The 27,564-nt window shown below is 50.4% G+C and overlaps 1 protein-coding gene across 2 annotated transcripts in view; it reads left to right on the top strand.

Annotated features, from left to right (window-relative positions):
- LOC121285309 (caspase-8-like) overlaps positions 1-27,564 on the top strand; it is an 83,362-nt gene that overhangs the window by 36,276 nt on the left and 19,522 nt on the right. For both annotated transcript variants that reach the window (XM_041201759.1, XM_041201758.1), the window contains exon 6: positions 31-100. In XM_041201759.1, the coding sequence (XP_041057693.1) occupies positions 31-100 (70 nt within the window). The remainder of the gene's footprint in view (positions 1-30; positions 101-27,564) is intronic.

The raw sequence follows: 27,564 nt of genomic DNA, 5'->3' as shown, positions 1-27,564 counted from the left end.
TCAGATATGACTGTTTTCTCTTCATCACAGGAACAGTGTGGACTCCCCCGTTCGCTCGAAGCCCACAGCCCGTCTAGGGTGCAATTCTCACGACTTCCTGGTGCGTTTAATTACAGCCAGCATTCACAGCAAAGTTTTCATCTCCTCCCCTCACTGGATCATAGCAATCTGAAATATCCAGTCATGTTCAGCATAACACTGGGGTACAGTACTGGTGGGGACGGGTCTGTCACCGTATAACACGGGTACAGTACTGCTGGGGACAGGTCTGTCACTGTATAAAACTGGGGTACAGTACTGGTGGGGACAGGTCTGTCACTGTATAACACTGGGGTACAGTACAGGTGGGGACAGGTCTGTCACTGTATAACACTGGGGTACAGTACTGGTGGGGACAGGTCTGTCACTGTATAACACTGGGGTACAGTACTGGTGGGGACAGGTCTGTCACTGTATAACACTGGGGTACAGTACTGGTGGGGACGGGTCTGTCACTGTATAACACTGGGGTACAGAACTGGTGGGGACAGGTCTGTCACCGTATAACACGGGTACAGTACTGGTGGGGACGGGTCTGTCACTGTATAACACTGGGGTACAGTACTGGTGGGGACAGGTCTGTCACTGTATAACACTGGGGTACAGTACTGGTGGGGACAGGTCTGTCATTGTATAACACTGGGGTACAGTACTGGTGGGGACAGGTCTGTCACTGTATAACACTGGGGCACAGTACTGGTGGGGACGGGTCTGTCACTGTATAACACTGGGGTACAGTACTGGTGGGGACAGGTCTGTCACTGTATAACACGGGTACAGTACTGGTGGGGACGGGTCTGTCACTGTATACCACTGGGGTACAGTACTGGTGGGGACAGGTCTGTCACTGTATAACACGGGTACAGTACTGGTGGGGACAGGTCTGTCACTGTATAACACTGGGGTACAGTCCTGGTGGGGACAGGTCTGTCACTGTATAACACTGGGGTACAGTACTGGTGGGGACAGGTCTGTCACTGTATAACACTGGAGTACAGTACTGGTGGAGACGGGTCTGTCACTATAACACTGGGGTACAGTACTGGTGGGGACAGGTCTGTCACTGTATAACACTGGGGTACAGTACTGGTGGGGACAGGTCTGTCACTGTATAACACTGGGGTACAGTCCTGGTGGGGACAGGTCTGTCACTGTATAACACTGGGGCACAGCACTGGTGGGGACAGGTCTGTCACTGTATAACACTGGGGTACAGTACTGGTGGGGACAGGTCTGTCAATGTATAACACTGGGGTACAGTACTGGTGGGGACAGGTCTGTCACTATATAACACTGGAGTACAGTACTGGTGGAGACGGGTCTGTCACTATAACACTGGGGTACAGTACTGGTGGGGACAGGTCTGTCACTGTATAACACTGGGGTACAGTACTGGTGGGGACAGGTCTGTCACTGTATAACACTGGGGTACAGTCCTGGTGGGGACAGGTCTGTCACTGTATAACACTGGGGCACAGCACTGGTGGGGACAGGTCTGTCACTGTATAACACTGGGGTACAGTACTGGTGGGGACAGGTCTGTCAATGTATAACACTGGGGTACAGTACTGGTGGGGACAGGTCTGTCACTATATAACACTGGGGTACAGTACAGTACTGGTGGGGACAGGTCTGTCACTGTATAACACTGGGCTACAGTACTGGTGGGGACAGGTCTGTCACTGTATAACACTGGGGTACAGTACTGGTGGGGACGGGTCTGTCACTGTATAACACGGGTACAGTACTGGTGGGGACGGGTCTGTCACTGTATAACACTGAGGTACAGTACTGGTGGGGACAGGTCTGTCACTGTATAACACTGGGGTACAGTACTGGTGGAGACGGGTCTGTCACTATAACACTGGGGTACAGTACTGGTGGGGACGGGTCTGTCACTGTATAACACTGGGGTACAGTACTGGTGGGGACGGGTCTGTCACTGTATAACACTGGGGTACAGTACTGGTGGGGACAGGTCTGTCACTGTATAACACTGGGGTACAGTACTGGTGGGGACAGGTCTGTCACTGTATAACACTGGGGTACAGTACTGGTGGGGACAGGTCTGTCACTGTATAACACTGGGGTACAGTCCTGGTGGGGACAGGTCTGTCACTGTATAACACTGGGGTACAGTCCTGGTGGGGACAGGTCTGTCACTGTATAACACTGGGGCACAGTACTGGTGGGGACAGGTCTGTCACTGTATAACACTGGGGTACAGTACTGGTGGGGACAGGTCTGTCACTGTATAACACTGGGGTACAGTACTGGTGGGGACAGGTCTGTCACTGTATAACACTGGGGTACAGTCCTGGTGGGGACAGGTCTGTCACTGTATAACACTGGGGCACAGTACTGGTGGGGACGGGTCTGTCACTGTATAACATGGGTACAGTACTGGTGGAGACGGGTCTGTCACTATAACACTGGGGTACAGTACTGGTGGGGACGGGTCTGTCACTGTATAACACTGGGGTACAGTACTGGTGGGGACGGGTCTGTCACTGTATAACACTGGGGTACAGTACTGGTGGGGACAGGTCTGTCACTGTATAACACTGGGGTACAGTACTGGTGGGGACAGGTCTGTCACTGTATAACACTGGGGTACAGTACTGGTGGGGACAGGTCTGTCACTGTATAACACTGGGGTACAGTACTGGTGGGGACAGGTCTGTCACTGTATAACACTGGGGTACAGTACTGGTGGGGACAGGTCTGTCACTGTATAACACTGGGTTACAGTCCTGGTGGGGACAGGTCTGTCACTGTATAACACTGGGGCACAGTACTGGTGGGGACAGGTCTGTCACTGTATAACACTGGGGTACAGTACTGGTGGGGACAGGTCTGTCACTGTATAACACTGGGGTACAGTACTGGTGGGGACAGGTCTGTCACTGTATAACACTGGGGTACAGTCCTGGTGGGGACAGGTCTGTCACTGTATAACACTGGGGCACAGTACTGGTGGGGACGGGTCTGTCACTGTATAACATGGGTACAGTACTGGTGGGGACGGGTCTGTCACTGTATAACACTGGGGTACAGTACTGGTGGGGACAGGTCTGTCACTGTATAACACTGGCGTACAGTACTGGTGGGGACGGCTCTGTCACTGTATAACACTGGGGTACAGTACTGGTGGGGACGGCTCTGTCACTGTATAACACTGGGCTACAGTACTGGTGGGGACAGGTCTGTCACTGTATAACACTGGGCTACAGTACTGGTGGGGACAGGTCTGTCACTGTATAACACTGGGGTACAGTACTGGTGGGGACGGGTCTGTCACTGTATAACACTGGGGTACTGTACTGGTGGGGACGGCTCTGTCACTGTATAACACTGGGCTACAGTACTGGTGGGGACGGGTCTGTCACTGTATAACACTGGGCTACAGTACTGGTGGGGACGGGTCTGTCACTGTATAACACTGGGGTACAGTACTGGTGGGGACGGGTCTGTCACTGTATAACACTGGAGTACAGTACTGGTGGGGACAGGTCTGTCACTGTATAACACTGGGGTACAGTACTGGTGGGGCAGGTCTGTCACTGTATAACACTGGGGTACAGTACTGGTGGGGACAGGTCTGTCACTGTATAACACTGGGGTACAGTACTGGTGGGGACGGGTCTATCACTGTATAACACTGGGGTACAGTACTGGTGGGGACGGGTCTGTCACTGTATAATACTGGGGTACAGTACTGGTGGGGACGGGTCTGTCACTGTATAACATTGGGGTACAGTACTGGTGGGGACGGGTCTGTCACTGTATAACACTGGGGTACAGTACTGGTGGGGACGGGTCTGTCACTGTATAACACTGGGGTACAGTACTGGTGGGGACGGGTCTGTCACTGTATAACACTGGGGTACAGTACTGGTGGGGACAGGTCTGTCACTGTATAACACTGGGGTACAGTGCTGGTGGGGACAGGTCTGTCACTGTATAACACTGGGGTACAGTACTGGTGGGGACGGGTCTGTCACTGTATAACACTGAGGTACAGTACTGGTGGGGACAGGTCTGTCACTGTATAACACTGGGGTACAGTACTGGTGGGGACAGGTCGGTCATTGTATAACACTGGGGTACAGTACTGGTGGGGACAGGTCTGTCACTGTATAACACTGGGGCACAGTACTGGTGGGGACGGGTCTGTCACTGTATAACACTGGGGTACAGTACTGGTGGGGACAGGTCTGTCACTGTATAACACGGGTACAGTACTGGTGGGGACGGGTCTGTCACTGTATACCACTGGGGTACAGTACTGGTGGGGACAGGTCTGTCACTGTATAACACGGGTACAGTACTGGTGGGGACAGGTCTGTCACTGTATAACACTGGGGTACAGTCCTGGTGGGGACAGGTCTGTCACTGTATAACACTGGGGTACAGTACTGGTGGGGACAGGTCTGTCACTGTATAACACTGGAGTACAGTACTGGTGGAGACGGGTCTGTCACTATAACACTGGGGTACAGTACTGGTGGGGACAGGTCTGTCACTGTATAACACTGGGGTACAGTACTGGTGGGGACAGGTCTGTCACTGTATAACACTGGGGTACAGTACTGGTGGGGACAGGTCTGTCACTGTATAACACTGGGGTACAGTCCTGGTGGGGACAGGTCTGTCACTGTATAACACTGGGGCACAGCACTGGGGGGGACAGGTCTGTCACTGTATAACACTGGGGTACAGTACTGGTGGGGACAGGTCTGTCAATGTATAACACTGGGGTACAGTACTGGTGGGGACAGGTCTGTCACTATATAACACTGGAGTACAGTACTGGTGGAGACGGGTCTGTCACTATAACACTGGGGTACAGTACTGGTGGGGACAGGTCTGTCACTGTATAACACTGGGGTACAGTACTGGTGGGGACAGGTCTGTCACTGTATAACACTGGGGTACAGTCCTGGTGGGGACAGGTCTGTCACTGTATAACACTGGGGCACAGCACTGGTGGGGACAGGTCTGTCACTGTATAACACTGGGGTACAGTACTGGTGGGGACAGGTCTGTCAATGTATAACACTGGGGTACAGTACTGGTGGGGACAGGTCTGTCACTATATAACACTGGGGTACAGTACAGTACTGGTGGGGACAGGTCTGTCACTGTATAACACTGGGCTACAGTACTGGTGGGGACAGGTCTGTCACTGTATAACACTGGGGTACAGTACTGGTGGGGACGGGTCTGTCACTGTATAACACGGGTACAGTACTGGTGGGGACGGGTCTGTCACTGTATAACACTGAGGTACAGTACTGGTGGGGACAGGTCTGTCACTGTATAACACTGGGGTACAGTACTGGTGGAGACGGGTCTGTCACTATAACACTGGGGTACAGTACTGGTGGGGACGGGTCTGTCACTGTATAACACTGGGGTACAGTACTGGTGGGGACGGGTCTGTCACTGTATAACACTGGGGTACAGTACTGGTGGGGACGGGTCTGTCACTGTATAACACTGGGGTACAGTACTGGTGGGGACAGGTCTGTCACTGTATCACACTGTGGTACAGTGCTGTTGGGACAAGTCTGTCACTGTATAAGACTGGGGAACAATACTGGTGGGGACAGGTCTGTTACTTCATAACACTGGTGTACAGTCCTGGTGGGGACAGGTCTATCACTGTATAACACTGGGGTACAGTCCTGGTGGGGACGGGTCTGTCACTGTATAACACTGGGGCACAGTACTGGTGGGGACAGGTCTGTCACTGTATAACACTGGGGTACAGTACTGGTGGGGACAGGTCTGTCACTGTATAACACTGGGGTACAGTACTGGTGGGGACAGGTCTGTCACTGTATAACACTGGGGTACAGTACTGGTGGGGACAGGTCTGTCACTGTATAACACTGGGGTACAGTCCTGGTGGGGACAGGTCTGTCACTGTATAACACTGGGGCACAGTACTGGTGGGGACGGGTCTGTCACTGTATAACATGGGTACAGTACTGGTGGAGACGGGTCTGTCACTATAACACTGGGGTACAGTACTGGTGGGGACGGGTCTGTCACTGTATAACACTGGGGTACAGTACTGGTGGGGACGGGTCTGTCACTGTATAACACTGGGGTACAGTACTGGTGGGGACAGGTCTGTCACTGTATAACACTGGGGTACAGTACTGGTGGGGACAGGTCTGTCACTGTATAACACTGGGGTACAGTACTGGTGGGGACAGGTCTGTCACTGTATAACACTGGGGTACAGTACTGGTGGGGACAGGTCTGTCACTGTATAACACTGGGGTACAGTACTGGTGGGGACAGGTCTGTCACTGTATAACACTGGGCTACAGTCCTGGTGGGGACAGGTCTGTCACTGTATAACACTGGGGCACAGTACTGGTGGGGACAGGTCTGTCACTGTATAACACTGGGGTACAGTACTGGTGGGGACAGGTCTGTCACTGTATAACACTGGGGTACAGTACTGGTGGGGACAGGTCTGTCACTGTATAACACTGGGGTACAGTCCTGGTGGGGACAGGTCTGTCACTGTATAACACTGGGGTGCAGTACTGGTGGGGACGGGTCTGTCACTGTATAACATGGGTACAGTACTGGTGGGGACTTGTCTGTCACTGTATAACACTGGGGTACAGTACTGGTGGGGACAGGTCTGTCACTGTATAACACTGGGGTACAGTACTGGTGGGGACAGGTCTGTCACTGTATAACACTGGGGTACAGTACTGGTGGGGACAGGTCTGTCACTGTATAACACTGGGGTACAGTACTGGTGGGGACAGGTCTGTCACTGTATAACACTGGGGTACAGTACTGGTGGGGACAGGTCTGTCACTGTATAACACTGGGGTACAGTCCTGGTGGGGACAGGTCTGTCACTGTATAACACTGGGGTACAGTACTGGTGGGGACAGGTCTGTCACTGTATAACACTGGGGTACAGTCCTGGTGGGGACAGGTCTGTCACTATATAACACGGGTACAGTACTGGTGGGGACAGGTCTGTCACTGTATAACACTGGCGTACAGTACTGGTGGGGACGGCTCTGTCACTGTATAACACTGGGGTACAGTACTGGTGGGGACGGCTCTGTCACTGTATAACACTGGGCTACAGTACTGGTGGGGACAGGTCTGTCACTGTATAACACTGGGCTACAGTACTGGTGGGGACAGGTCTGTCACTGTATAACACTGGGGTACAGTACTGGTGGGGACGGCTCTGTCACTGTATAACACTGGGGTACTGTACTGGTGGGGACGGCTCTGTCACTGTATAACACTGGGCTACAGTACTGGTGGGGACAGGTCTGTCACTGTATAACACTGGGCTACAGTACTGGTGGGGACGGGTCTGTCACTGTATAACACTGGGGTACAGTACTGGTGGGGACGGGTCTGTCACTGTATAACACTGGAGTACAGTACTGGTGGGGACAGGTCTGTCACTGTATAACACTGGGGTACAGTACTGGTGGGGCAGGTCTGTCACTGTATAACACTGGGGTACAGTACTGGTGGGGACAGGTCTGTCACTGTATAACACTGGGGTACAGTACTGGTGGGGACAGGTCTATCACTGTATAACACTGGGGTACAGTACTGGTGGGGACGGGTCTGTCACTGTATAATACTGGGGTACAGTACTGGTGGGGACGGGTCTGTCACTGTATAACATTGGGGTACAGTACTGGTGGGGACGGGTCTGTCACTGTATAACACTGGGGTACAGTACTGGTGGGGACGGGTCTGTCACTGTATAACACTGGGGTACAGTACTGGTGGGGACGGGTCTGTCACTGTATAACACTGGGGTACAGTACTGGTGGGGACAGGTCTGTCACTGTATAACACTGGGGTACAGTGCTGGTGGGGACGGGTCTGTCACTGTATAACACTGGGGTACAGTACTGGTGGGGACGGGTCTGTCACTGTATAACACTGAGGTACAGTACTGGTGGGGACAGGTCTGTCACTGTATAACACTGAGGTACAGTACTGGTGGGGACAGGTCTGTCACTGTATAACACTGGGGTACAGTACTGGTGGAGACGGGTCTGTCACTATAACACTGGGGTACAGTACTGGTGGGGACAGGTCTGTCACTGTATAACACTGGGGTACAGTACTGGTGGGGACAGGTCTGTCACTGTATAACACTGGGGTACAGTCCTGGTGGGGACAGGTCTGTCACTGTATAACACTGGGGTACAGTACTGGTGGGGACAGGTCTGTCACTGTATAACACTGGGGTACAGTACTGGTGGGGACAGGTCTGTCACTGTATAACACTGGGGTACAGTACTGGTGGGGACAGGTCTGTCACTGTATAACACTGGGGTACAGTACTGGTGGGGACAGGTCTGTCACTGTATAACACTGGGGTACAGTACTGGTGGGGACAGGTCTGTCACTGTATAACACTGGGGTACAGTCCTGGTGGGGACAGGTCTGTCACTGTATAACACTGGGGTACAGTCCTGGTGGGGACAGGTCTGTCACTGTATAACACTGGGGTACAGTACTGGTGGGGACAGGTCTGTCACTGTATAACACTGGGGTACAGTCCTGGTGGGGACAGGTCTGTCACTATATAACACGGGTACAGTACTGGTGGGGACAGGTCTGTCACTGTATAACACTGGGGTACAGTACTGGTGGGGACGGCTCTGTCACTGTATAACACTGGGGTACAGTACTGGTGGGGACGGCTCTGTCACTGTATAACACTGGGCTACAGTACTGGTGGGGACAGGTCTGTCACTGTATAACACTGGGCTACAGTACTGGTGGGGACAGGTCTGTCACTGTATAACACTGGGGTACAGTACTGGTGGGGACGGCTCTGTCACTGTATAACACTGGGCTACAGTACTGGTGGGGACAGGTCTGTCACTGTATAACACTGGGCTACAGTACTGGTGGGGACGGGTCTGTCACTGTATAACACTGGGGTACAGTACTGGTGGGGACGGGTCTGTCACTGTATAACACTGGAGTACAGTACTGGTGGGGACAGGTCTGTCACTGTATAACACTGGGGTACAGTACTGGTGGGGCAGGTCTGTCACTGTATAACACTGGGGTACAGTACTGGTGGGGACAGGTCTGTCACTGTATAACACTGGGGTACAGTACTGGTGGGGACGGGTCTATCACTGTATAACACTGGGGTACAGTACTGGTGGGGACGGGTCTGTCACTGTATAATACTGGGGTACAGTACTGGTGGGGACGGGTCTGTCACTGTATAACACTGGGGTACAGTACTGGTGGGGACGGGTCTGTCACTGTATAACACTGGGGTACAGTACTGGTGGGGACGGGTCTGTCACTGTATAACACTGGGGTACAGTACTGGTGGGGACGGGTCTGTCACTGTATAACACTGGGGTACAGTACTGGTGGGGACAGGTCTGTCACTGTATAACACTGGGGTACAGTGCTGGTGGGGACAGGTCTGACATTGTATAACACTGGGGTACAGTACTGGTGGGGACAGGCCTGTCACTGTATAACACTGGGGTACAGTACTGGTGGGGACTGGTTGTCATTGTATATGTGTGTGTGTGTGTGTGTGTTGTGTTTGAGAGCGTGTGTGTGTTGTGTTTGAGAGCGTGTGTGTGTTGTGTTTGAGAGCGTGTGTGTGTTGTGTTTGAGAGCGTGTGTGTGTTGTGTTTGAGAGCGTGTGTGTGTTGTGTTTGAGAGCGTGTGTGTGTTGTGTTTGAGAGCGTGTGTGTGTTGTGTTTGAGAGCGTGTGTGTGTTGTGTTTGAGAGCGTGTGTGTGTTGTGTTTGAGAGCGTGTGTGTGTTGTGTTTGAGAGCGTGTGTGTGTTGTGTTTGAGAGCGTGTGTGTGTTGTGTTTGAGAGCGTGTGTGTGTTGTGTTTGAGAGCGTGTGTGTGTTGTGTTTGAGAGCGTGTGTGTGTTGTGTTTGAGAGCGTGTGTGTGTTGTGTTTGAGAGCGTGTGTGTGTTGTGTTTGAGAGCGTGTGTGTGTTGTGTTTGAGAGCGTGTGTGTGTTGTGTTTGAGAGCGTGTGTGTGTTGTGTTTGAGAGCGTGTGTGTGTTGTGTTTGAGAGCGTGTGTGTGTTGTGTTTGAGAGCGTGTGTGTGTTGTGTTTGAGAGCGTGTGTGTGTTGTGTTTGAGAGCGTGTGTGTGTTGTGTTTGAGAGCGTGTGTGTGTTGTGTTTGAGAGCGTGTGTGTGTTGTGTTTGAGAGCGTGTGTGTGTTGTGTTTGAGAGCGTGTGTGTGTTGTGTTTGAGAGCGTGTGTGTGTTGTGTTTGAGAGCGTGTGTGTGTTGTGTTTGAGAGCGTGTGTGTGTTGTGTTTGAGAGCGCGCGTGTGTGTGTGTTGTGTTTGAGAGCGCGCGTGTGTGTGTGTTGTGTTTGAGAGCGCGCGTGTGTGTGTGTTGTGTTTGAGAGCGCGCGTGTGTGTGTGTTGTGTTTGAGAGCGCGCGTGTGTGTGTGTTGTGTTTGAGAGCGCGCGTGTGTGTGTGTTGTGTTTGAGAGCGCGCGTGTGTGTGTGTTGTGTTTGAGAGCGCGCGTGTGTGTGTGTTGTGTTTGAGAGCGCGCGTGTGTGTGTGTTGTGTTTGAGAGCGCGCGTGTGTGTGTGTGGTGTTTGAGAGCGCGCGTGTGTGTGTTGTATATTGTGTGGTGTTTGAGAGCGCGCGTGTGTGTGTTGTATATTGTGTGGTGTTTGAGAGCGTGTGTGTGTGTGTGTTGTGTGGTGTTTGAGAGCGTGTGTGTGTGTGTTGTGTGGTGTTTGAGAGCGTGTGTGTGTGTGTTGTGTGGTGTTTGAGAGCGTGTGTGTGTGTGTTGTGTGGTGTTTGAGAGCGTGTGTGTGTGTGTTGTGTGGTGTTTGAGAGCGTGTGTGTGTGTGTTGTGTGGTGTTTGAGAGCGTGTGTGTGTGTTGTGTGGTGTTTGAGAGCGTGTGTGTGTGTGTTGTGTGGTGTTTGAGAGCGTGTGTGTGTGTGTTGTGTGGTGTTTGAGAGCGTGTGTGTGTGTGTTGTGTGGTGTTTGAGAGCGTGTGTGTGTGTGTTGTGTGGTGTTTGAGAGCGTGTGTGTGTGTGTTGTGTGGTGTTTGAGAGCGTGTGTGTGTGTGTTGTGTGGTGTTTGAGAGCGTGTGTGTGTGTGTTGTGTGGTGTTTGAGAGCGTGTGTGTGTGTGTTGTGTGGTGTTTGAGAGCGTGTGTGTGTGTGTTGTGTGGTGTTTGAGAGCGTGTGTGTGTGTGTTGTGTGGTGTTTGAGAGCGTGTGTGTGTGTGTTGTGTGGTGTTTGAGAGCGTGTGTGTGTGTGTGTTGTGTGGTGTTTGAGAGCGTGTGTGTGTGTGTTGTGTGGTGTTTGAGAGCGTGTGTGTGTGTGTTGTGTGGTGTTTGAGAGCGTGTGTGTGTGTGTTGTGTGGTGTTTGAGAGCGTGTGTGTGTGTGTTGTGTGGTGTTTGAGAGCGTGTGTGTGTGTGTTGTGTGGTGTTTGAGAGCGTGTGTGTGTGTGTTGTGTGGTGTTTGAGAGCGTGTGTGTGTGTGTTGTGTGGTGTTTGAGAGCGTGTGCGTGTGTGTGTTGTGTGGTGTTTGAGAGCGTGTGCGTGTGTGTGTTGTGTGGTGTTTGAGAGCGTGTGCGTGTGTGTGTTGTGTGGTGTTTGAGAGCGTGTGCGTGTGTGTGTTGTGTGGTGTTTGAGAGCGTGTGCGTGTGTGTGTTGTGTGGTGTTTGAGAGCGTGTGCGTGTGTGTGTTGTGTGGTGTTTGAGAGCGTGTGCGTGTGTGTGTTGTGTGGTGTTTGAGAGCGTGTGCGTGTGTGTGTTGTGTGGTGTTTGAGAGCGTGTGCGTGTGTGTGTTGTGTGGTGTTTGAGAGCGTGTGCGTGTGTGTGTTGTGTGGTGTTTGAGAGCGTGTGCGTGTGTGTGTTGTGTGGTGTTTGAGAGCGTGTGCGTGTGTGTGTTGTGTGGTGTTTGAGAGCGTGTGCGTGTGTGTGTTGTGTGGTGTTTGAGAGCGTGTGCGTGTGTGTGTTGTGTGGTGTTTGAGAGCGTGTGCGTGTGTGTGTTGTGTGGTGTTTGAGAGCGTGTGCGTGTGTGTGTTGTGTGGTGTTTGAGAGCGTGTGCGTGTGTGTGTTGTGTGGTGTTTGAGAGCGTGTGCGTGTGTGTGTTGTGTGGTGTTTGAGAGCGTGTGCGTGTGTGTGTTGTGTGGTGTTTGAGAGCGTGTGCGTGTGTGTGTTGTGTGGTGTTTGAGAGCGTGTGCGTGTGTGTGTTGTGTGGTGTTTGAGAGCGTGTGCGTGTGTGTGTTGTGTGGTGTTTGAGAGCGTGTGCGTGTGTGTGTTGTGTGGTGTTTGAGAGCGTGTGCGTGTGTGTGTTGTGTGGTGTTTGAGAGCGTGTGCGTGTGTGTGTTGTGTGGTGTTTGAGAGCGTGTGCGTGTGTGTGTTGTGTGGTGTTTGAGAGCGTGTGCGTGTGTGTGTTGTGTGGTGTTTGAGAGCGTGTGCGTGTGTGTGTTGTGTGGTGTTTGAGAGCGTGTGCGTGTGTGTGTTGTGTGGTGTTTGAGAGCGTGTGTTGTGTTTGAGAGCGTGTGTGTGTGTGTTGTGTGGTGTTTGAGAGCGTGTGTTGTGTTTGAGAGCGTGTGTGTGTGTGTTGTGTGGTGTTTGAGAGCGTGTGTGTGTGTGTGTTGTGTTTGAGAGCGTGTGTTGTGTGGTGTTTGAGAGCGTGTGTTGTGTTTGAGAGCGCGTGTGTGTTGTGTGGTGTTTGAGAGCGTGTGTGTGTGTGTTGTGTGGTGTTTGAGAGCGTGTGTGTGTGTGTTGTGTGGTGTTTGAGAGCGTGTGTGTGTGTGTGTTGTGTGGTGTTTGAGAGCGTGTGTGTGTGTGTTGTGTGGTGTTTGAGAGCGTGTGTGTGTGTGTGTTGTGTGGTGTTTGAGAGCCAGTGTGTGTTGTGTTTGAGAGCGTGTGTGTGTGTGTTGTGTGGTGTTTGAGAGCGTGTGTGTGTGTGTTGTGTTTGAGAGCGTGTGTTGTGTGGTGTTTGAGAGCGTGTGTTGTGTGGTGTTTGAGAGCGTGTGTTGTGTGGTGTTTGAGAGCGTGTGTTGTGTGGTGTTTGAGAGCGTGTGTTGTGTGGTGTTTGAGAGCGTGTGTGTGTTGTGTTTGAGAGTGTGTGTGTGTGTGTGTTGTGTTTGAGAGCGTGTGTTGTGTGGTGTTTGAGAGCGTGTGTTGTGTGGTGTTTGAGAGCGTGTGTTGTGTGGTGTTTGAGAGCGTGTGTTGTGTGGTGTTTGAGAGCGTGTGTGTGTTGTGTTTGAGAGTGTGTGTGTGTGTGTGTGTGTGGTGTTTGAGAGCGTGTGTGTGTGTGTTGTGTGGTGTTTGAGAGCGTGTGTGTGTGTGTTGTGTGGTGTTTGAGAGCGTGTGTGTGTGTGTTGTGTGGTGTTTGAGAGCGTGTGTGTGTGTGTTGTGTGGTGTTTGAGAGCGTGTGTGTGTGTGTGTGTGTGTGGTGTTTGAGAGCGTGTGTGTGTGTGTTGTGTGGTGTTTGAGAGCGTGTGTGTGTGTGTTGTGTGGTGTTTGAGAGCGTGTGTGTGTGTGTTGTGTGGTGTTTGAGTGCGTGTGTGTGTGTGTTGTGTGGTGTTTGAGAGCGTGTGTGTGTGTGTTGTGTTGTGTTTGAGAGCGTGTGTGTGTTGTGTTTGAGAGCGCGTGTGTGTTGTGTTTGAGAGCGCGTGTGTGTTGTGTTTGAGAGCGCGCGTGTGTGTGTGTTGTGTTTGAGAGCGTGTGTGTATGTTGTGTTGTGTTTGAGAGCGTGTGTGTATGTTGTGTTGTGTTTGAGAGTGTGTGTGTTGTGTTGTGTTTGAGAGTGTGTGTGTTGTGTTGTATTTGAGAGTGTGTGTGTTGTGTTGTATTTGAGTGTGTGTGTGTTGTGTTGTATTTGAGAGTGTGTGTGTTGTGTTGTATTTGAGAGTGTGTGTGTTGTGTTGTATTTGAGAGTGTGTGTGTTGTGTTGTATTTGAGAGTGTGTGTGTTGTGTTGTATTTGAGAGTGTGTGTGTTGTGTTGTATTTGAGAGTGTGTGTGTTGTGTTGTATTTGAGAGTGTGTGTGTTGTGTTGTATTTGAGAGTGTGTGTGTTGTGTTGTATTTGAGAGTGTGTGTGTTGTGTTGTATTTGAGAGTGTGTGTGTTGTGTTGTATTTGAGAGCGTGTGTGTGTGTGTGTGTTGTGTTGTGTTTGAGAGCGTGTGTTGTGTTGTGTTTGAGAGCGTGTTGTGTTGTGTTTGAGAGCGTGTGTGTATGTTGTGTTGTGTTTGAGAGCGTATGTTGTGTTGTGTTTGAGAGCGTGTGTTGTGTTGTGTTTGAGAGCGTGTGTTGTGTTGTGTTTGAGAGCGTGTGTTGTGTTGTGTTTGAGAGCGTGTGTGTGTGTTGTGTTTGAGAGCGTGTGTGTGTGTTGTGTTTGAGAGCGTGTGTGTGTGTTGTGTTTGAGAGCGTGTTGTGTTGTGTTTGAGAGCGTGTTGTGTTGTGTTTGAGAGCGTGTTGTGTTGTGTTTGAGAGCGTGTTGTGTTGTGTTTGAGAGCGTGTTGTGTTGTGTTTGAGAGCGTGTTGTGTTGTGTTTGAGAGCGTGTTGTGTTGTGTTTGAGAGCGTGTTGTGTTGTGTTTGAGAGCGTGTTGTGTTGTGTTTGAGAGCGTGTTGTGTTGTGTTTGAGAGCGTGTTGTGTTGTGTTTGAGAGCGTGTTGTGTTGTGTTTGAGAGCGTGTTGTGTTGTGTTTGAGAGCGTGTTGTGTTGTGTTTGAGAGCGTGTTGTGTTGTGTTTGAGAGCGTGTTGTGTTGTGTTTGAGAGCGTGTTGTGTTGTGTTTGAGAGCGTGTTGTGTTGTGTTTGAGAGCGTGTTGTGTTGTGTTTGAGAGCGTGTTGTGTTGTGTTTGAGAGCGTGTTGTGTTGTGTTTGAGAGCGTGTTGTGTTGTGTTTGAGAGCGTGTTGTGTTGTGTTTGAGAGCGTGTTGTGTTTGAGAGCGTGTTGTGTTGTGTTTGAGAGCGTGTTGTGTTTGAGAGCGTGTTGTGTTGTGTTTGAGAGCGTGTTGTGTTGTGTTTGAGAGCGTGTTGTGTTGTGTTTGAGAGCGTGTTGTGCTGTGTTTGAGAGCGTGTTGTGTTGTGTTTGAGAGCGTGTTGTGCTGTGTTTGAGAGCGCGCGTGTGTGAGTGTGTTGTGTTTGAGAGCGCGTGTGTATGTTGTGTTGTGTTTGAGAGCGCGTGTGTGTTGTGTTTGAGAGCGCGTGTGTGTTGTGTTTGAGAGCGCGTGTGTGTTGTGTTTGAGAGCGCGTGTGTGTTGTGTTTGAGAGCGCGTGTGTGTTGTGTTTGAGAGCGCGTGTGTGTTGTGTTTGAGAGCGCGTGTGTGTTGTGTTTGAGAGCGCGTGTGTGTTGTGTTTGAGAGCGCGTGTGTGTTGTGTTTGAGAGCGCGTGTGTGTTGTGTTTGAGAGCGCGTGTGTGTTGTGTTTGAGAGCGCGTGTGTGTTGTGTTTGAGAGCGCGTGTGTGTTGTGTTTGAGAGCGCGTGTGTGTTGTGTTTGAGAGCGCGTGTGTGTTGTGTTTGAGAGCGCGTGTGTGTTGTGTTTGAGAGCGCGTGTGTGTTGTGTTTGAGAGCGCGTGTGTGTTGTGTTTGAGAGCGCGTGTGTGTTGTGTTTGAGAGCGCGTGTGTGTTGTGTTTGAGAGCGCGTGTGTGTTGTGTTTGAGAGCGCGTGTGTGTTGTGTTTGAGAGCGCGTGTGTGTTGTGTTTGAGAGCGCGTGTGTGTGTGTTGTGTTTGAGAGCGCGTGTGTGTGTGTTGTGTTTGAGAGCGCGTGTGTGTGTGTTGTGTTTGAGAGCGCGTGTGTGTGTGTTGTGTTTGAGAGCGTGCGTGTGTGTGTGTTGTGTTTGAGAGCGTGTGTGTGTGTGTTGTGTTTGAGAGCGTGTGTGTTGTTGTGTTTGAGAGCGTGTGTGTTGTTGTGTTTGAGAGCGTGTGTGTTGTTGTGTTTGAGAGCGTGTGTGTGTTGTGTTTGAGAGCGTGTGTGTGTTGTGTTTGAGAGCGTGTGTGTGTTGTGTTTGAGAGCGTGTGTGTGTTGTGTTTGAGAGCGTGTGTGTGTTGTGTTTGAGAGCGTGTGTGTGTTGTGTTTGAGAGCGTGTGTGTGTTGTGTTTGAGAGCGTGTGTGTGTTGTGTTTGAGAGCGTGTGTGTGTTGTGTTTGAGAGCGTGTGTGTGTTGTGTTTGAGAGCGTGTGTGTGTTGTGTTTGAGAGCGTGTGTGTGTTGTGTTTGAGAGCGTGTGTGTGTTGTGTTTGAGAGCGTGTGTGTGTTGTGTTTGAGAGCGTGTGTGTGTTGTGTTTGAGAGCGTGTGTGTGTTGTGTTTGAGAGCGTGTGTGTGTTGTGTTTGAGAGCGTGTGTGTGTTGTGTTTGAGAGCGTGTGTGTGTTGTGTTTGAGAGCGTGTGTGTGTTGTGTTTGAGAGCGTGTGTGTGTTGTGTTTGAGAGCGTGTGTGTGTTGTGTTTGAGAGCGTGTGTGTGTTGTGTTTGAGAGCGTGTGTGTGTTGTGTTTGAGAGCGTGTGTGTGTTGTGTTTGAGAGCGTGTGTGTGTTGTGTTTGAGAGCGTGTGTGTGTTGTGTTTGAGAGCGTGTGTGTGTTGTGTTTGAGAGCGTGTGTGTGTTGTGTTTGAGAGCGTGTGTGTGTTGTGTTTGAGAGCGTGTGTGTGTTGTGTTTGAGAGCGCGCGTGTGTGTGTGTTGTGTTTGAGAGCGCGCGTGTGTGTGTGTTGTGTTTGAGAGCGCGCGTGTGTGTGTGTTGTGTTTGAGAGCGCGCGTGTGTGTGTGTTGTGTTTGAGAGCGCGCGTGTGTGTGTGTTGTGTTTGAGAGCGCGCGTGTGTGTGTGTTGTGTTTGAGAGCGCGCGTGTGTGTGTGTTGTGTTTGAGAGCGCGCGTGTGTGTGTGTTGTGTTTGAGAGCGCGCGTGTGTGTGTGTTGTGTTTGAGAGCGCGCGTGTGTGTGTGTGGTGTTTGAGAGCGCGCGTGTGTGTGTTGTATATTGTGTGGTGTTTGAGAGCGCGCGTGTGTGTGTTGTATATTGTGTGGTGTTTGAGAGCGTGTGTGTGTGTGTGTTGTGTGGTGTTTGAGAGCGTGTGTGTGTGTGTTGTGTGGTGTTTGAGAGCGTGTGTGTGTGTGTTGTGTGGTGTTTGAGAGCGTGTGTGTGTGTGTTGTGTGGTGTTTGAGAGCGTGTGTGTGTGTGTTGTGTGGTGTTTGAGAGCGTGTGTGTGTGTGTTGTGTGGTGTTTGAGAGCGTGTGTGTGTGTGTTGTGTGGTGTTTGAGAGCGTGTGTGTGTGTGTTGTGTGGTGTTTGAGAGCGTGTGTGTGTGTGTTGTGTGGTGTTTGAGAGCGTGTGTGTGTGTGTTGTGTGGTGTTTGAGAGCGTGTGTGTGTGTGTTGTGTGGTGTTTGAGAGCGTGTGTGTGTGTGTTGTGTGGTGTTTGAGAGCGTGTGTGTGTGTGTTGTGTGGTGTTTGAGAGCGTGTGTGTGTGTGTTGTGTGGTGTTTGAGAGCGTGTGTGTGTGTGTTGTGTGGTGTTTGAGAGCGTGTGTGTGTGTGTTGTGTGGTGTTTGAGAGCGTGTGTGTGTGTGTTGTGTGGTGTTTGAGAGCGTGTGTGTGTGTGTTGTGTGGTGTTTGAGAGCGTGTGTGTGTGTGTGTTGTGTGGTGTTTGAGAGCGTGTGTGTGTGTGTTGTGTGGTGTTTGAGAGCGTGTGTGTGTGTGTTGTGTGGTGTTTGAGAGCGTGTGTGTGTGTGTTGTGTGGTGTTTGAGAGCGTGTGTGTGTGTGTTGTGTGGTGTTTGAGAGCGTGTGTGTGTGTGTTGTGTGGTGTTTGAGAGCGTGTGTGTGTGTGTTGTGTGGTGTTTGAGAGCGTGTGCGTGTGTGTGTTGTGTGGTGTTTGAGAGCGTGTGCGTGTGTGTGTTGTGTGGTGTTTGAGAGCGTGTGCGTGTGTGTGTTGTGTGGTGTTTGAGAGCGTGTGCGTGTGTGTGTTGTGTGGTGTTTGAGAGCGTGTGCGTGTGTGTGTTGTGTGGTGTTTGAGAGCGTGTGCGTGTGTGTGTTGTGTGGTGTTTGAGAGCGTGTGCGTGTGTGTGTTGTGTGGTGTTTGAGAGCGTGTGCGTGTGTGTGTTGTGTGGTGTTTGAGAGCGTGTGCGTGTGTGTGTTGTGTGGTGTTTGAGAGCGTGTGCGTGTGTGTGTTGTGTGGTGTTTGAGAGCGTGTGCGTGTGTGTGTTGTGTGGTGTTTGAGAGCGTGTGCGTGTGTGTGTTGTGTGGTGTTTGAGAGCGTGTGCGTGTGTGTGTTGTGTGGTGTTTGAGAGCGTGTGCGTGTGTGTGTTGTGTGGTGTTTGAGAGCGTGTGCGTGTGTGTGTTGTGTGGTGTTTGAGAGCGTGTGCGTGTGTGTGTTGTGTGGTGTTTGAGAGCGTGTGCGTGTGTGTGTTGTGTGGTGTTTGAGAGCGTGTGCGTGTGTGTGTTGTGTGGTGTTTGAGAGCGTGTGCGTGTGTGTGTTGTGTGGTGTTTGAGAGCGTGTGCGTGTGTGTGTTGTGTGGTGTTTGAGAGCGTGTGCGTGTGTGTGTTGTGTGGTGTTTGAGAGCGTGTGCGTGTGTGTGTTGTGTGGTGTTTGAGAGCGTGTGCGTGTGTGTGTTGTGTGGTGTTTGAGAGCGTGTGCGTGTGTGTGTTGTGTGGTGTTTGAGAGCGTGTGCGTGTGTGTGTTGTGTGGTGTTTGAGAGCGTGTGCGTGTGTGTGTTGTGTGGTGTTTGAGAGCGTGTGCGTGTGTGTGTTGTGTGGTGTTTGAGAGCGTGTGCGTGTGTGTGTTGTGTGGTGTTTGAGAGCGTGTGCGTGTGTGTGTTGTGTGGTGTTTGAGAGCGTGTGCGTGTGTGTGTTGTGTGGTGTTTGAGAGCGTGTGCGTGTGTGTGTTGTGTGGTGTTTGAGAGCGTGTGTTGTGTTTGAGAGCGTGTGTGTGTGTGTTGTGTGGTGTTTGAGAGCGTGTGTTGTGTTTGAGAGCGTGTGTGTGTGTGTTGTGTGGTGTTTGAGAGCGTGTGTGTGTGTGTGTTGTGTTTGAGAGCGTGTGTTGTGTGGTGTTTGAGAGCGTGTGTTGTGTTTGAGAGCGCGTGTGTGTTGTGTGGTGTTTGAGAGCGTGTGTGTGTGTGTTGTGTGGTGTTTGAGAGCGTGTGTGTGTGTGTGTTGTGTGGTGTTTGAGAGCATGTGTGTGTGTGTTGTGTGGTGTTTGAGAGCGTGTGTGTGTGTGTGTTGTGTGGTGTTTGAGAGCCAGTGTGTGTTGTGTTTGAGAGCGTGTGTGTGTGTGTTGTGTGGTGTTTGAGAGCGTGTGTGTGTGTGTTGTGTTTGAGAGCGTGTGTTGTGTGGTGTTTGAGAGCGTGTGTTGTGTGGTGTTTGAGAGCGTGTGTTGTGTGGTGTTTGAGAGCGTGTGTTGTGTGGTGTTTGAGAGCGTGTGTGTGTTGTGTTTGAGAGTGTGTGTGTGTGTGTGTTGTGTTTGAGAGCGTGTGTTGTGTGGTGTTTGAGAGCGTGTGTTGTGTGGTGTTTGTGTGCGTGTGTTGTGTGGTGTTTGAGAGCGTGTGTTGTGTGGTGTTTGCGTGCGTGTGTGTGTTGTGTTTGAGTGTGTGTGTGTGTGTGTGTGTGTGGTGTTTGAGAGCGTGTGTGTGTGTGTTGTGTGGTGTTTGAGAGCGTGTGTGTGTGTGTTGTGTGGTGTTTGAGAGCGTGTGTGTGTGTGTTGTGTGGTGTTTGAGAGCGTGTGTGTGTGTGTTGTGTGGTGTTTGAGAGCGTGTGTGTGTGTGTGTGTGTGTGGTGTTTGAGAGCGTGTGTGTGTGTGTTGTGTGGTGTTTGAGAGCGTGTGTGTGTGTGTTGTGTGGTGTTTGAGAGCGTGTGTGTGTGTGTTGTGTGGTGTTTGAGTGCGTGTGTGTGTGTGTTGTGTGGTGTTTGAGAGCGTATGTGTGTGTGTTGTGTTGTGTTTGAGAGCGTGTGTGTGTGTGTTGTGTTGTGTTTGAGAGCGTGTGTGTGTTGTGTTTGAGAGCGCGTGTGTGTTGTGTTTGAGAGCGCGTGTGTGTTGTGTTTGAGAGCGCGCGTGTGTGTGTGTTGTGTTTGAGAGCGTGTGTGTATGTTGTGTTGTGTTTGAGAGCGTGTGTGTATGTTGTGTTGTGTTTGAGAGTGTGTGTGTTGTGTTGTGTTTGAGAGTGTGTGTGTTGTGTTGTATTTGAGAGTGTGTGTGTTGTGTTGTATTTGAGTGTGTGTGTGTTGTGTTGTATTTGAGAGTGTGTGTGTTGTGTTGTATTTGAGAGTGTGTGTGTTGTGTTGTATTTGAGAGTGTGTGTGTTGTGTTGTATTTGAGAGTGTGTGTGTTGTGTTGTATTTGAGAGTGTGTGTGTTGTGTTGTATTTGAGAGTGTGTGTGTTGTGTTGTATTTGAGAGTGTGTGTGTTGTGTTGTATTTGAGAGTGTGTGTGTTGTGTTGTATTTGAGAGTGTGTGTGTTGTGTTGTATTTGAGAGTGTGTGTGTTGTGTTGTATTTGAGAGTGTGTGTGTTGTGTTGTATTTGAGAGCGTGTGTGTGTGTGTGTGTTGTGTTGTGTTTGAGAGCGTGTGTTGTGTTGTGTTTGAGAGCGTGTGTGTATGTTGTGTTGTGTTTGAGAGCGTATGTTGTGTTGTGTTTGAGAGCGTGTGTTGTGTTGTGTTTGAGAGCGTGTGTTGTGTTGTGTTTGAGAGCGTGTGTTGTGTTGTGTTTGAGAGCGTGTGTGTGTGTTGTGTTTGAGAGCGTGTGTGTGTGTTGTGTTTGAGAGCGTGTGTGTGTGTTGTGTTTGAGAGCGTGTTGTGTTGTGTTTGAGAGCGTGTTGTGTTGTGTTTGAGAGCGTGTTGTGTTGTGTTTGAGAGCGTGTTGTGTTGTGTTTGAGAGCGTGTTGTGTTGTGTTTGAGAGCGTGTTGTGTTGTGTTTGAGAGCGTGTTGTGTTGTGTTTGAGAGCGTGTTGTGTTGTGTTTGAGAGCGTGTTGTGTTGTGTTTGAGAGCGTGTTGTGTTGTGTTTGAGAGCGTGTTGTGTTGTGTTTGAGAGCGTGTTGTGTTGTGTTTGAGAGCGTGTTGTGTTGTGTTTGAGAGCGTGTTGTGTTGTGTTTGAGAGCGTGTTGTGTTGTGTTTGAGAGCGTGTTGTGTTGTGTTTGAGAGCGTGTTGTGTTGTGTTTGAGAGCGTGTTGTGTTGTGTTTGAGAGCGTGTTGTGTTGTGTTTGAGAGCGTGTTGTGTTGTGTTTGAGAGCGTGTTGTGTTGTGTTTGAGAGCGTGTTGTGTTGTGTTTGAGAGCGTGTTGTGTTGTGTTTGAGAGCATGTTGTGTTTGAGAGCGTGTTGTGTTGTGTTTGAGAGCGTGTTGTGTTTGAGAGCGTGTTGTGTTGTGTTTGAGAGCGTGTTGTGTTGTGTTTGAGAGCGTGTTGTGTTGTGTTTGAGAGCGTGTTGTGCTGTGTTTGAGAGCGTGTTGTGTTGTGTTTGAGAGCGTGTTGTGCTGTGTTTGAGAGCGCGCGTGTGTGAGTGTGTTGTGTTTGAGAGCGCGTGTGTATGTTGTGTTGTGTTTGAGAGCGCGTGTGTGTTGTGTTTGAGAGCGCGTGTGTGTTGTGTTTGAGAGCGCGTGTGTGTTGTGTTTGAGAGCGCGTGTGTGTTGTGTTTGAGAGCGCGTGTGTGTTGTGTTTGAGAGCGCGTGTGTGTTGTGTTTGAGAGCGCGTGTGTGTTGTGTTTGAGAGCGCGTGTGTGTTGTGTTTGAGAGCGCGTGTGTGTTGTGTTTGAGAGCGCGTGTGTGTTGTGTTTGAGAGCGCGTGTGTGTTGTGTTTGAGAGCGCGTGTGTGTTGTGTTTGAGAGCGCGTGTGTGTTGTGTTTGAGAGCGCGTGTGTGTTGTGTTTGAGAGCGCGTGTGTGTTGTGTTTGAGAGCGCGTGTGTGTTGTGTTTGAGAGCGCGTGTGTGTTGTGTTTGAGAGCGCGTGTGTGTTGTGTTTGAGAGCGCGTGTGTGTTGTGTTTGAGAGCGCGTGTGTGTTGTGTTTGAGAGCGCGTGTGTGTTGTGTTTGAGAGCGCGTGTGTGTTGTGTTTGAGAGCGCGTGTGTGTTGTGTTTGAGAGCGCGTGTGTGTGTTGTGTTTGAGAGCGCGTGTGTGTGTGTTGTGTTTGAGAGCGCGTGTGTGTGTGTTGTGTTTGAGAGCGCGTGTGTGTGTGTTGTGTTTGAGAGCGCGTGTGTGTGTGTTGTGTTTGAGAGCGTGTGTGTTGTTGTGTTTGAGAGCGTGTGTGTTGTTGTGTTTGAGAGCGTGTGTGTTGTTGTGTTTGAGAGCGTGTGTGTTGTTGTGTTTGAGAGCGTGTGTGTTGTTGTGTTTGAGAGCGTGTGTGTTGTGTGTTGTGTGGTGTTTGAGAGCGTGTGTGTTGTGTGTTGTGTGGTGTTTGAGAGCGTGTGTGTTGTGTGTTGTGTGGTGTTTGAGAGCGTGTGTGTGTGTGTTGTGTGGTGTTTGAGAGCGTGTGTGTGTGTGTTGTGTGGTGTTTGAGAGCGTGTGTGTGTGTGTGTTGTGTGGTGTTTGAGAGCGTGTGTGTGTGTGTTGTGTGGTGTTTGAGAGCGTGTGTGTGTGTGTTGTGTGGTGTTTGAGAGCGTGTGTGTGTGTGTTGTGTGGTGTTTGAGAGCGTGTGTGTGTGTGTTGTGTGGTGTTTGAGAGCGTGTGTGTGTGTGTTGTGTGGTGTTTGAGAGCGTGTGTGTGTGTGTTGTGTGGTGTTTGAGAGCGTGTGTGTGTGTGTTGTGTGGTGTTTGAGAGCGTGTGTGTGTGTGTTGTGTGGTGTTTGAGAGCGTGTGTGTGTGTGTTGTGTGGTGTTTGAGAGCGTGTGTGTGTGTGTTGTGTGGTGTTTGAGAGCGTGTGTGTGTGTGTTGTGTGGTGTTTGAGAGCGTGTGTGTGTGTGTTGTGTGGTGTTTGAGAGCGTGTGTGTGTGTGTTGTGTGGTGTTTGAGAGCGTGTGTGTGTGTGTTGTGTGGTGTTTGAGAGCGTGTGTGTGTGTGTTGTGTGGTGTTTGAGAGCGTGTGTGTGTGTGTTGTGTGGTGTTTGAGAGCGTGTGTGTGTGTGTTGTGTGGTGTTTGAGAGCGTGTGTGTGTGTGTTGTGTGGTGTTTGAGAGCGTGTGTGTGTGTGTTGTGTGGTGTTTGAGAGCGTGTGTGTGTGTGTTGTGTGGTGTTTGAGAGCGTGTGTGTGTGTGTTGTGTGGTGTTTGAGAGCGTGTGTGTGTGTGTTGTGTGGTGTTTGAGAGCGTGTGTGTGTGTGTTGTGTGGTGTTTGAGAGCGTGTGTGTGTGTGTTGTGTGGTGTTTGAGAGCGTGTGTGTGTGTGTTGTGTGGTGTTTGAGAGCGTGTGTGTGTGTGTTGTGTGGTGTTTGAGAGCGTGTGTGTGTGTGTTGTGTGGTGTTTGAGAGCGTGTGTGTGTGTGTTGTGTGGTGTTTGAGAGCGTGTGTGTGTGTGTTGTGTGGTGTTTGAGAGCGTGTGTGTGTGTGTTGTGTGGTGTTTGAGAGCGTGTGTGTGTGTGTTGTGTGGTGTTTGAGAGCGTGTGTGTGTGTGTGTGTTGTGTGGTGTTTGAGAGCGTGTGTGTGTGTGTGTGTTGTGTGGTGTTTGAGAGCGTGTGTGTGTGTGTGTGTTGTGTGGTGTTTGAGAGCGTGTGTGTGTGTGTGTGTTGTGTGGTGTTTGAGAGCGTGTGTGTGTGTGTGTGTTGTGTGGTGTTTGAGAGCGTGTGTGTGTGTGTGTGTTGTGTGGTGTTTGAGAGCGTGTGTGTGTGTGTGTGTTGTGTGGTGTTTGAGAGCGTGTGTGTGTGTGTGTGTTGTGTGGTGTTTGAGAGCGTGTGTGTGTGTGTGTGTTGTGTGGTGTTTGAGAGCGTGTGTGTGTGTGTGTGTTGTGTGGTGTTTGAGAGCGTGTGTGTGTGTGTGTGTGTTGTGTGGTGTTTGAGAGCGTGTGTGTGTGTGTGTGTTGTGTGGTGTTTGAGAGCGTGTGTGTGTGTGTGTGTTGTGTGGTGTTTGAGAGCGTGTGTGTGTGTGTGTGTTGTGTGGTGTTTGAGAGCGTGTGTGTGTGTGTGTGTTGTGTGGTGTTTGAGAGCGTGTGTGTGTGTGTGTGTTGTGTGGTGTTTGAGAGCGTGTGTGTGTGTGTGTGTTGTGTGGTGTTTGAGAGCGTGTGTGTGTGTGTGTGTGTGTTGTGTGGTGTTTGAGAGCGTGTGTGTGTGTGTGTGTGTGTTGTGTGGTGTTTGAGAGCGTGTGTGTGTGTGTGTGTGTGTTGTGTGGTGTTTGAGAGCGTGTGTGTGTGTGTGTGTGTGTGTTGTGTGGTGTTTGAGAGCGTGTGTGTGTGTGTGTGTGTGTTGTGTGGTGTTTGAGAGCGTGTGTGTGTGTGTGTGTTGTGTGGTGTTTGAGAGGGTGTGTGTGTTGTGTTTGAGAGGGTGTGTGTGTTGTGTTTGAGAGGGTGTGTGTGTTGTGTTTGAGAGGGTGTGTGTGTTGTGTTTGAGAGGGTGTGTGTGTTGTGTTTGAGAGCGTGTGTGTGTTGTGTTTGAGAGGGTGTGTGTGTTGTGTTTGAGAGCGTGTGTGTGTGTGTGTGTGTGTGTGTGTGTGTGGTGTTTGAGAGCGTGTGTGTGTGTGTGTGTGGTGTTTGAGAGCGTGTGTGTGTGTGTTGTGTGGTGTTTGAGAGCGTGTGTGTGTGTGTTGTGTGGTGTTTGAGAGCGTGTGTGTGTGTGTGTTGTGTTTGAGAGCGTGTGTTGTGTGGTGTTTGAGAGCGTGTGTGTGTTGTGTTTGAGAGCGTGTGTGTGTGTGTGTTGTGTTTGAGAGCGTGTGTGTGTGTGTTGTGTGGTGTTTGAGAGCGTGTGTGTGTGTGTGTTGTGTTTGAGATCGTGTGTGTGTGTTGTGTTTGAGAGCGTGTGTGTGTGTGTGTTGTGTTTGAGAGCGTGTGTGTGTGTGTTGTGTGGTGTTTGAGAGCGTGTGTGTGTTGTGTTTGAGAGCGTGTGTGTGTTGTGTTTGAGAGCGTGTGTGTGTTGTGTTTGAGAGCGTGTGTGTGTTGTGTTTGAGAGCGTGTGTGTGTGTGTGTTGTGTTTGAGAGCGTGTGTGTGTGTGTGTTGTGTTTGAGAGCGTGTGTGTGTGTGTGTTGTGTTTGAGAGCGTGTGTGTGTGTGTGTTGTGTTTGAGAGCGTGTGTGTGTGTGTGTTGTGTTTGAGAGCGTGTGTGTGTGTGTGTTGTGTTTGAGAGCGTGTGTGTTGTGTGGTGTTTGAGAGCGTGTGTGTGTGTGTGTGTTGTGTGGTGTTTGAGAGGGTGTGTGTGTTGTGTTTGAGAGGGTGTGTGTGTTGTGTTTGAGAGGGTGTGTGTGTTGTGTTTGAGAGCGTGTGTGTGTGTGTGTGTGTTGTGTTTGAGAGCGTGTGTGTGTGTGTGTGTGTGTGTGTGTGGTGTTTGAGAGCGTGTGTGTGTGTGTTGTGTGGTGTTTGAGAGCGTGTGTGTGTGTGTTGTGTGGTGTTTGAGAGCGTGTGTGTGTGTGTTGTGTGGTGTTTGAGAGCGTGTGTGTGTGTGTGTTGTGTTTGAGAGCGTGTGTTGTGTGGTGTTTGAGAGCGTGTCTGTGTTGTGTTTGAGAGCGTGTGTGTGTGTGTGTTGTGTTTGAGAGCGTGTGTGTGTGTGTTGTGTGGTGTTTGAGAGCGTGTGTGTGTGTGTGTTGTGTTTGAGATCGTGTGTGTGTGTTGTGTTTGAGAGCGTGTGTGTGTGTGTGTTGTGTTTGAGAGCGTGTGTGTGTGTGTTGTGTGGTGTTTGAGAGCGTGTGTGTGTTGTGTTTGAGAGCGTGTGTGTGTTGTGTTTGAGAGCGTGTGTGTGTGTGTGTTGTGTTTGAGAGCGTGCGTGTGTGTGTGTTGTGTTTGAGAGCGTGTGTGTGTGTGTGTTGTGTTTGAGAGCGTGTGTGTGTGTGTGTTGTGTTTGAGAGCGTGTGTGTGTGTGTTGTGTTTGAGAGCGTGTGTGTGTGTGTGTGTTGTGTTTGAGAGCGTGTGTGTGTGTGTTGTGTTTGAGAGCGTGTGTGTGTGTTGTGTTTGAGAGCGTGTGTGTGTGTGTGTTGTGTTTGAGAGCGTGCGTGTGTGTGTGTGTTGTGTTTGAGAGCGTGCGTGTGTGTGTGTGTGTGTGTGTGTGTGTGTGTTGTGTTTGAGAGCGTGTGTGTGTGTGTGTGTGTGTGTGTGTGTGTGTGTGTGTGTGTGTGTGTGTGTTGTGTTTGAGAGCGTGTGTGTGTGTGTGTGTTGTGTTTGAGAGCGTGTTTGTGTGTTTGTGTTGTGTTTGAGAGCGTGTTTGTGTGTGTGTGTTGTGTTTGAGAGCGTGTTTGTGTGTGTGTGTTGTGTTTGAGAGCGTGTTTGTGTGTGTGTGTTGTGTTTGAGAGCGTGTTTGTGTGTGTGTGTTGTGTTTGAGAGCGTGTTTGTGTGTGTGTGTTGTGTTTGAGAGCGTGTTTGTGTGTGTGTGTTGTGTTTGAGAGCGTGTTTGTGTGTGTGTGTGTTGTGTTTGAGAGCGTGTTTGTGTGTGTGTTGTGTTTGAGAGCGTGTTTGTGTGTGTGTGTGTTGTGTTTGAGAGCGTGTGTGTGTGTGTTGTGTTTGAGAGCGTGTGTGTGTGTGTGTGTGTGTGTGTGTGTGTGTTGTTTGAGAGCGTGTGTGTGTGTGTGTGTGTGTGTGTGTGTGTGTGTTGTTTGAGAGCGTGTGTGTGTGTGTGTGTGTTGTGTTTGAGAGCGTGTGTGTGTGTGTGTGTGTGTTGTGTTTGAGAGCGTGTGTGTGTGTGTGTGTGTGTTGTGTTTGAGAGCGTGTGTGTGTGTGTGTGTTGTGTTTGAGAGCGTGTGTGTGTGTGTGTTGTGTTTGAGAGCGTGTGTGTGTGTGTTGTGTTTGAGAGCGTGTGTGTGTGTGTGTTGTGTTTGAGAGCGTGTGTGTGTGTGTGTTGTGTTTGAGAGCGTGTGTGTGTGTGTGTTGTGTTTGAGAGCGTGTGTGTGTGTGTGTTGTGTTTGAGAGCGTGTGTGTGTGTGTGTTGTGTTTGAGAGCGTGTGTGTGTGTGTGTTGTGTTTGAGAGCGTGTGTGTGTGTGTGTTGTGTTTGAGAGCGTGTGTGTGTGTGTGTGTTGTGTTTGAGAGCGTGTGTGTGTGTGTTGTGTTTGAGAGCGTGTGTGTGTGTGTGTTGTGTTTGAGAGCGTGTGTGTGTGTGTGTTGTGTTTGAGAGCGTGTGTGTGTGTGTGTTGTGTTTGAGAGCGTGTGTGTGTGTGTGTTGTGTTTGAGAGCGTGTGTGTGTGTGTGTGTTGTGTTTGAGAGCGTGTGTGTGTGTTGTGTTTGAGAGCGTGTGTGTGTGTGTGTTGTGTTTGAGAGCGTGTGTGTGTGTGTTGTGTTTGAGAGGGTGTGTGTGTGTGTGTTGTGTTTGAGAGGGTGTGTGTGTGTGTGTTGTGTTTGAGAGCGTGTGTGTGTGTGTGTGTTGTGTTTGAGAGCGTGTGTGTGTGTGTGTTGTGTTTGAGAGCGTGTGTGTGTGTGTGTTGTGTTTGAGAGCGTGTGTGTGTGTGTGTTGTGTTTGAGAGCGTGTGTGTGTGTGTGTGTTGTGTTTGAGAGCGTGTGTG

This window comes from Carcharodon carcharias, chromosome 12 (genome assembly GCF_017639515.1).
Source record: "Carcharodon carcharias isolate sCarCar2 chromosome 12, sCarCar2.pri, whole genome shotgun sequence".
Lineage (NCBI taxonomy): Eukaryota > Metazoa > Chordata > Chondrichthyes > Lamniformes > Lamnidae > Carcharodon > Carcharodon carcharias.
This window is presented reverse-complemented; position numbering and strand designations above follow the sequence as displayed.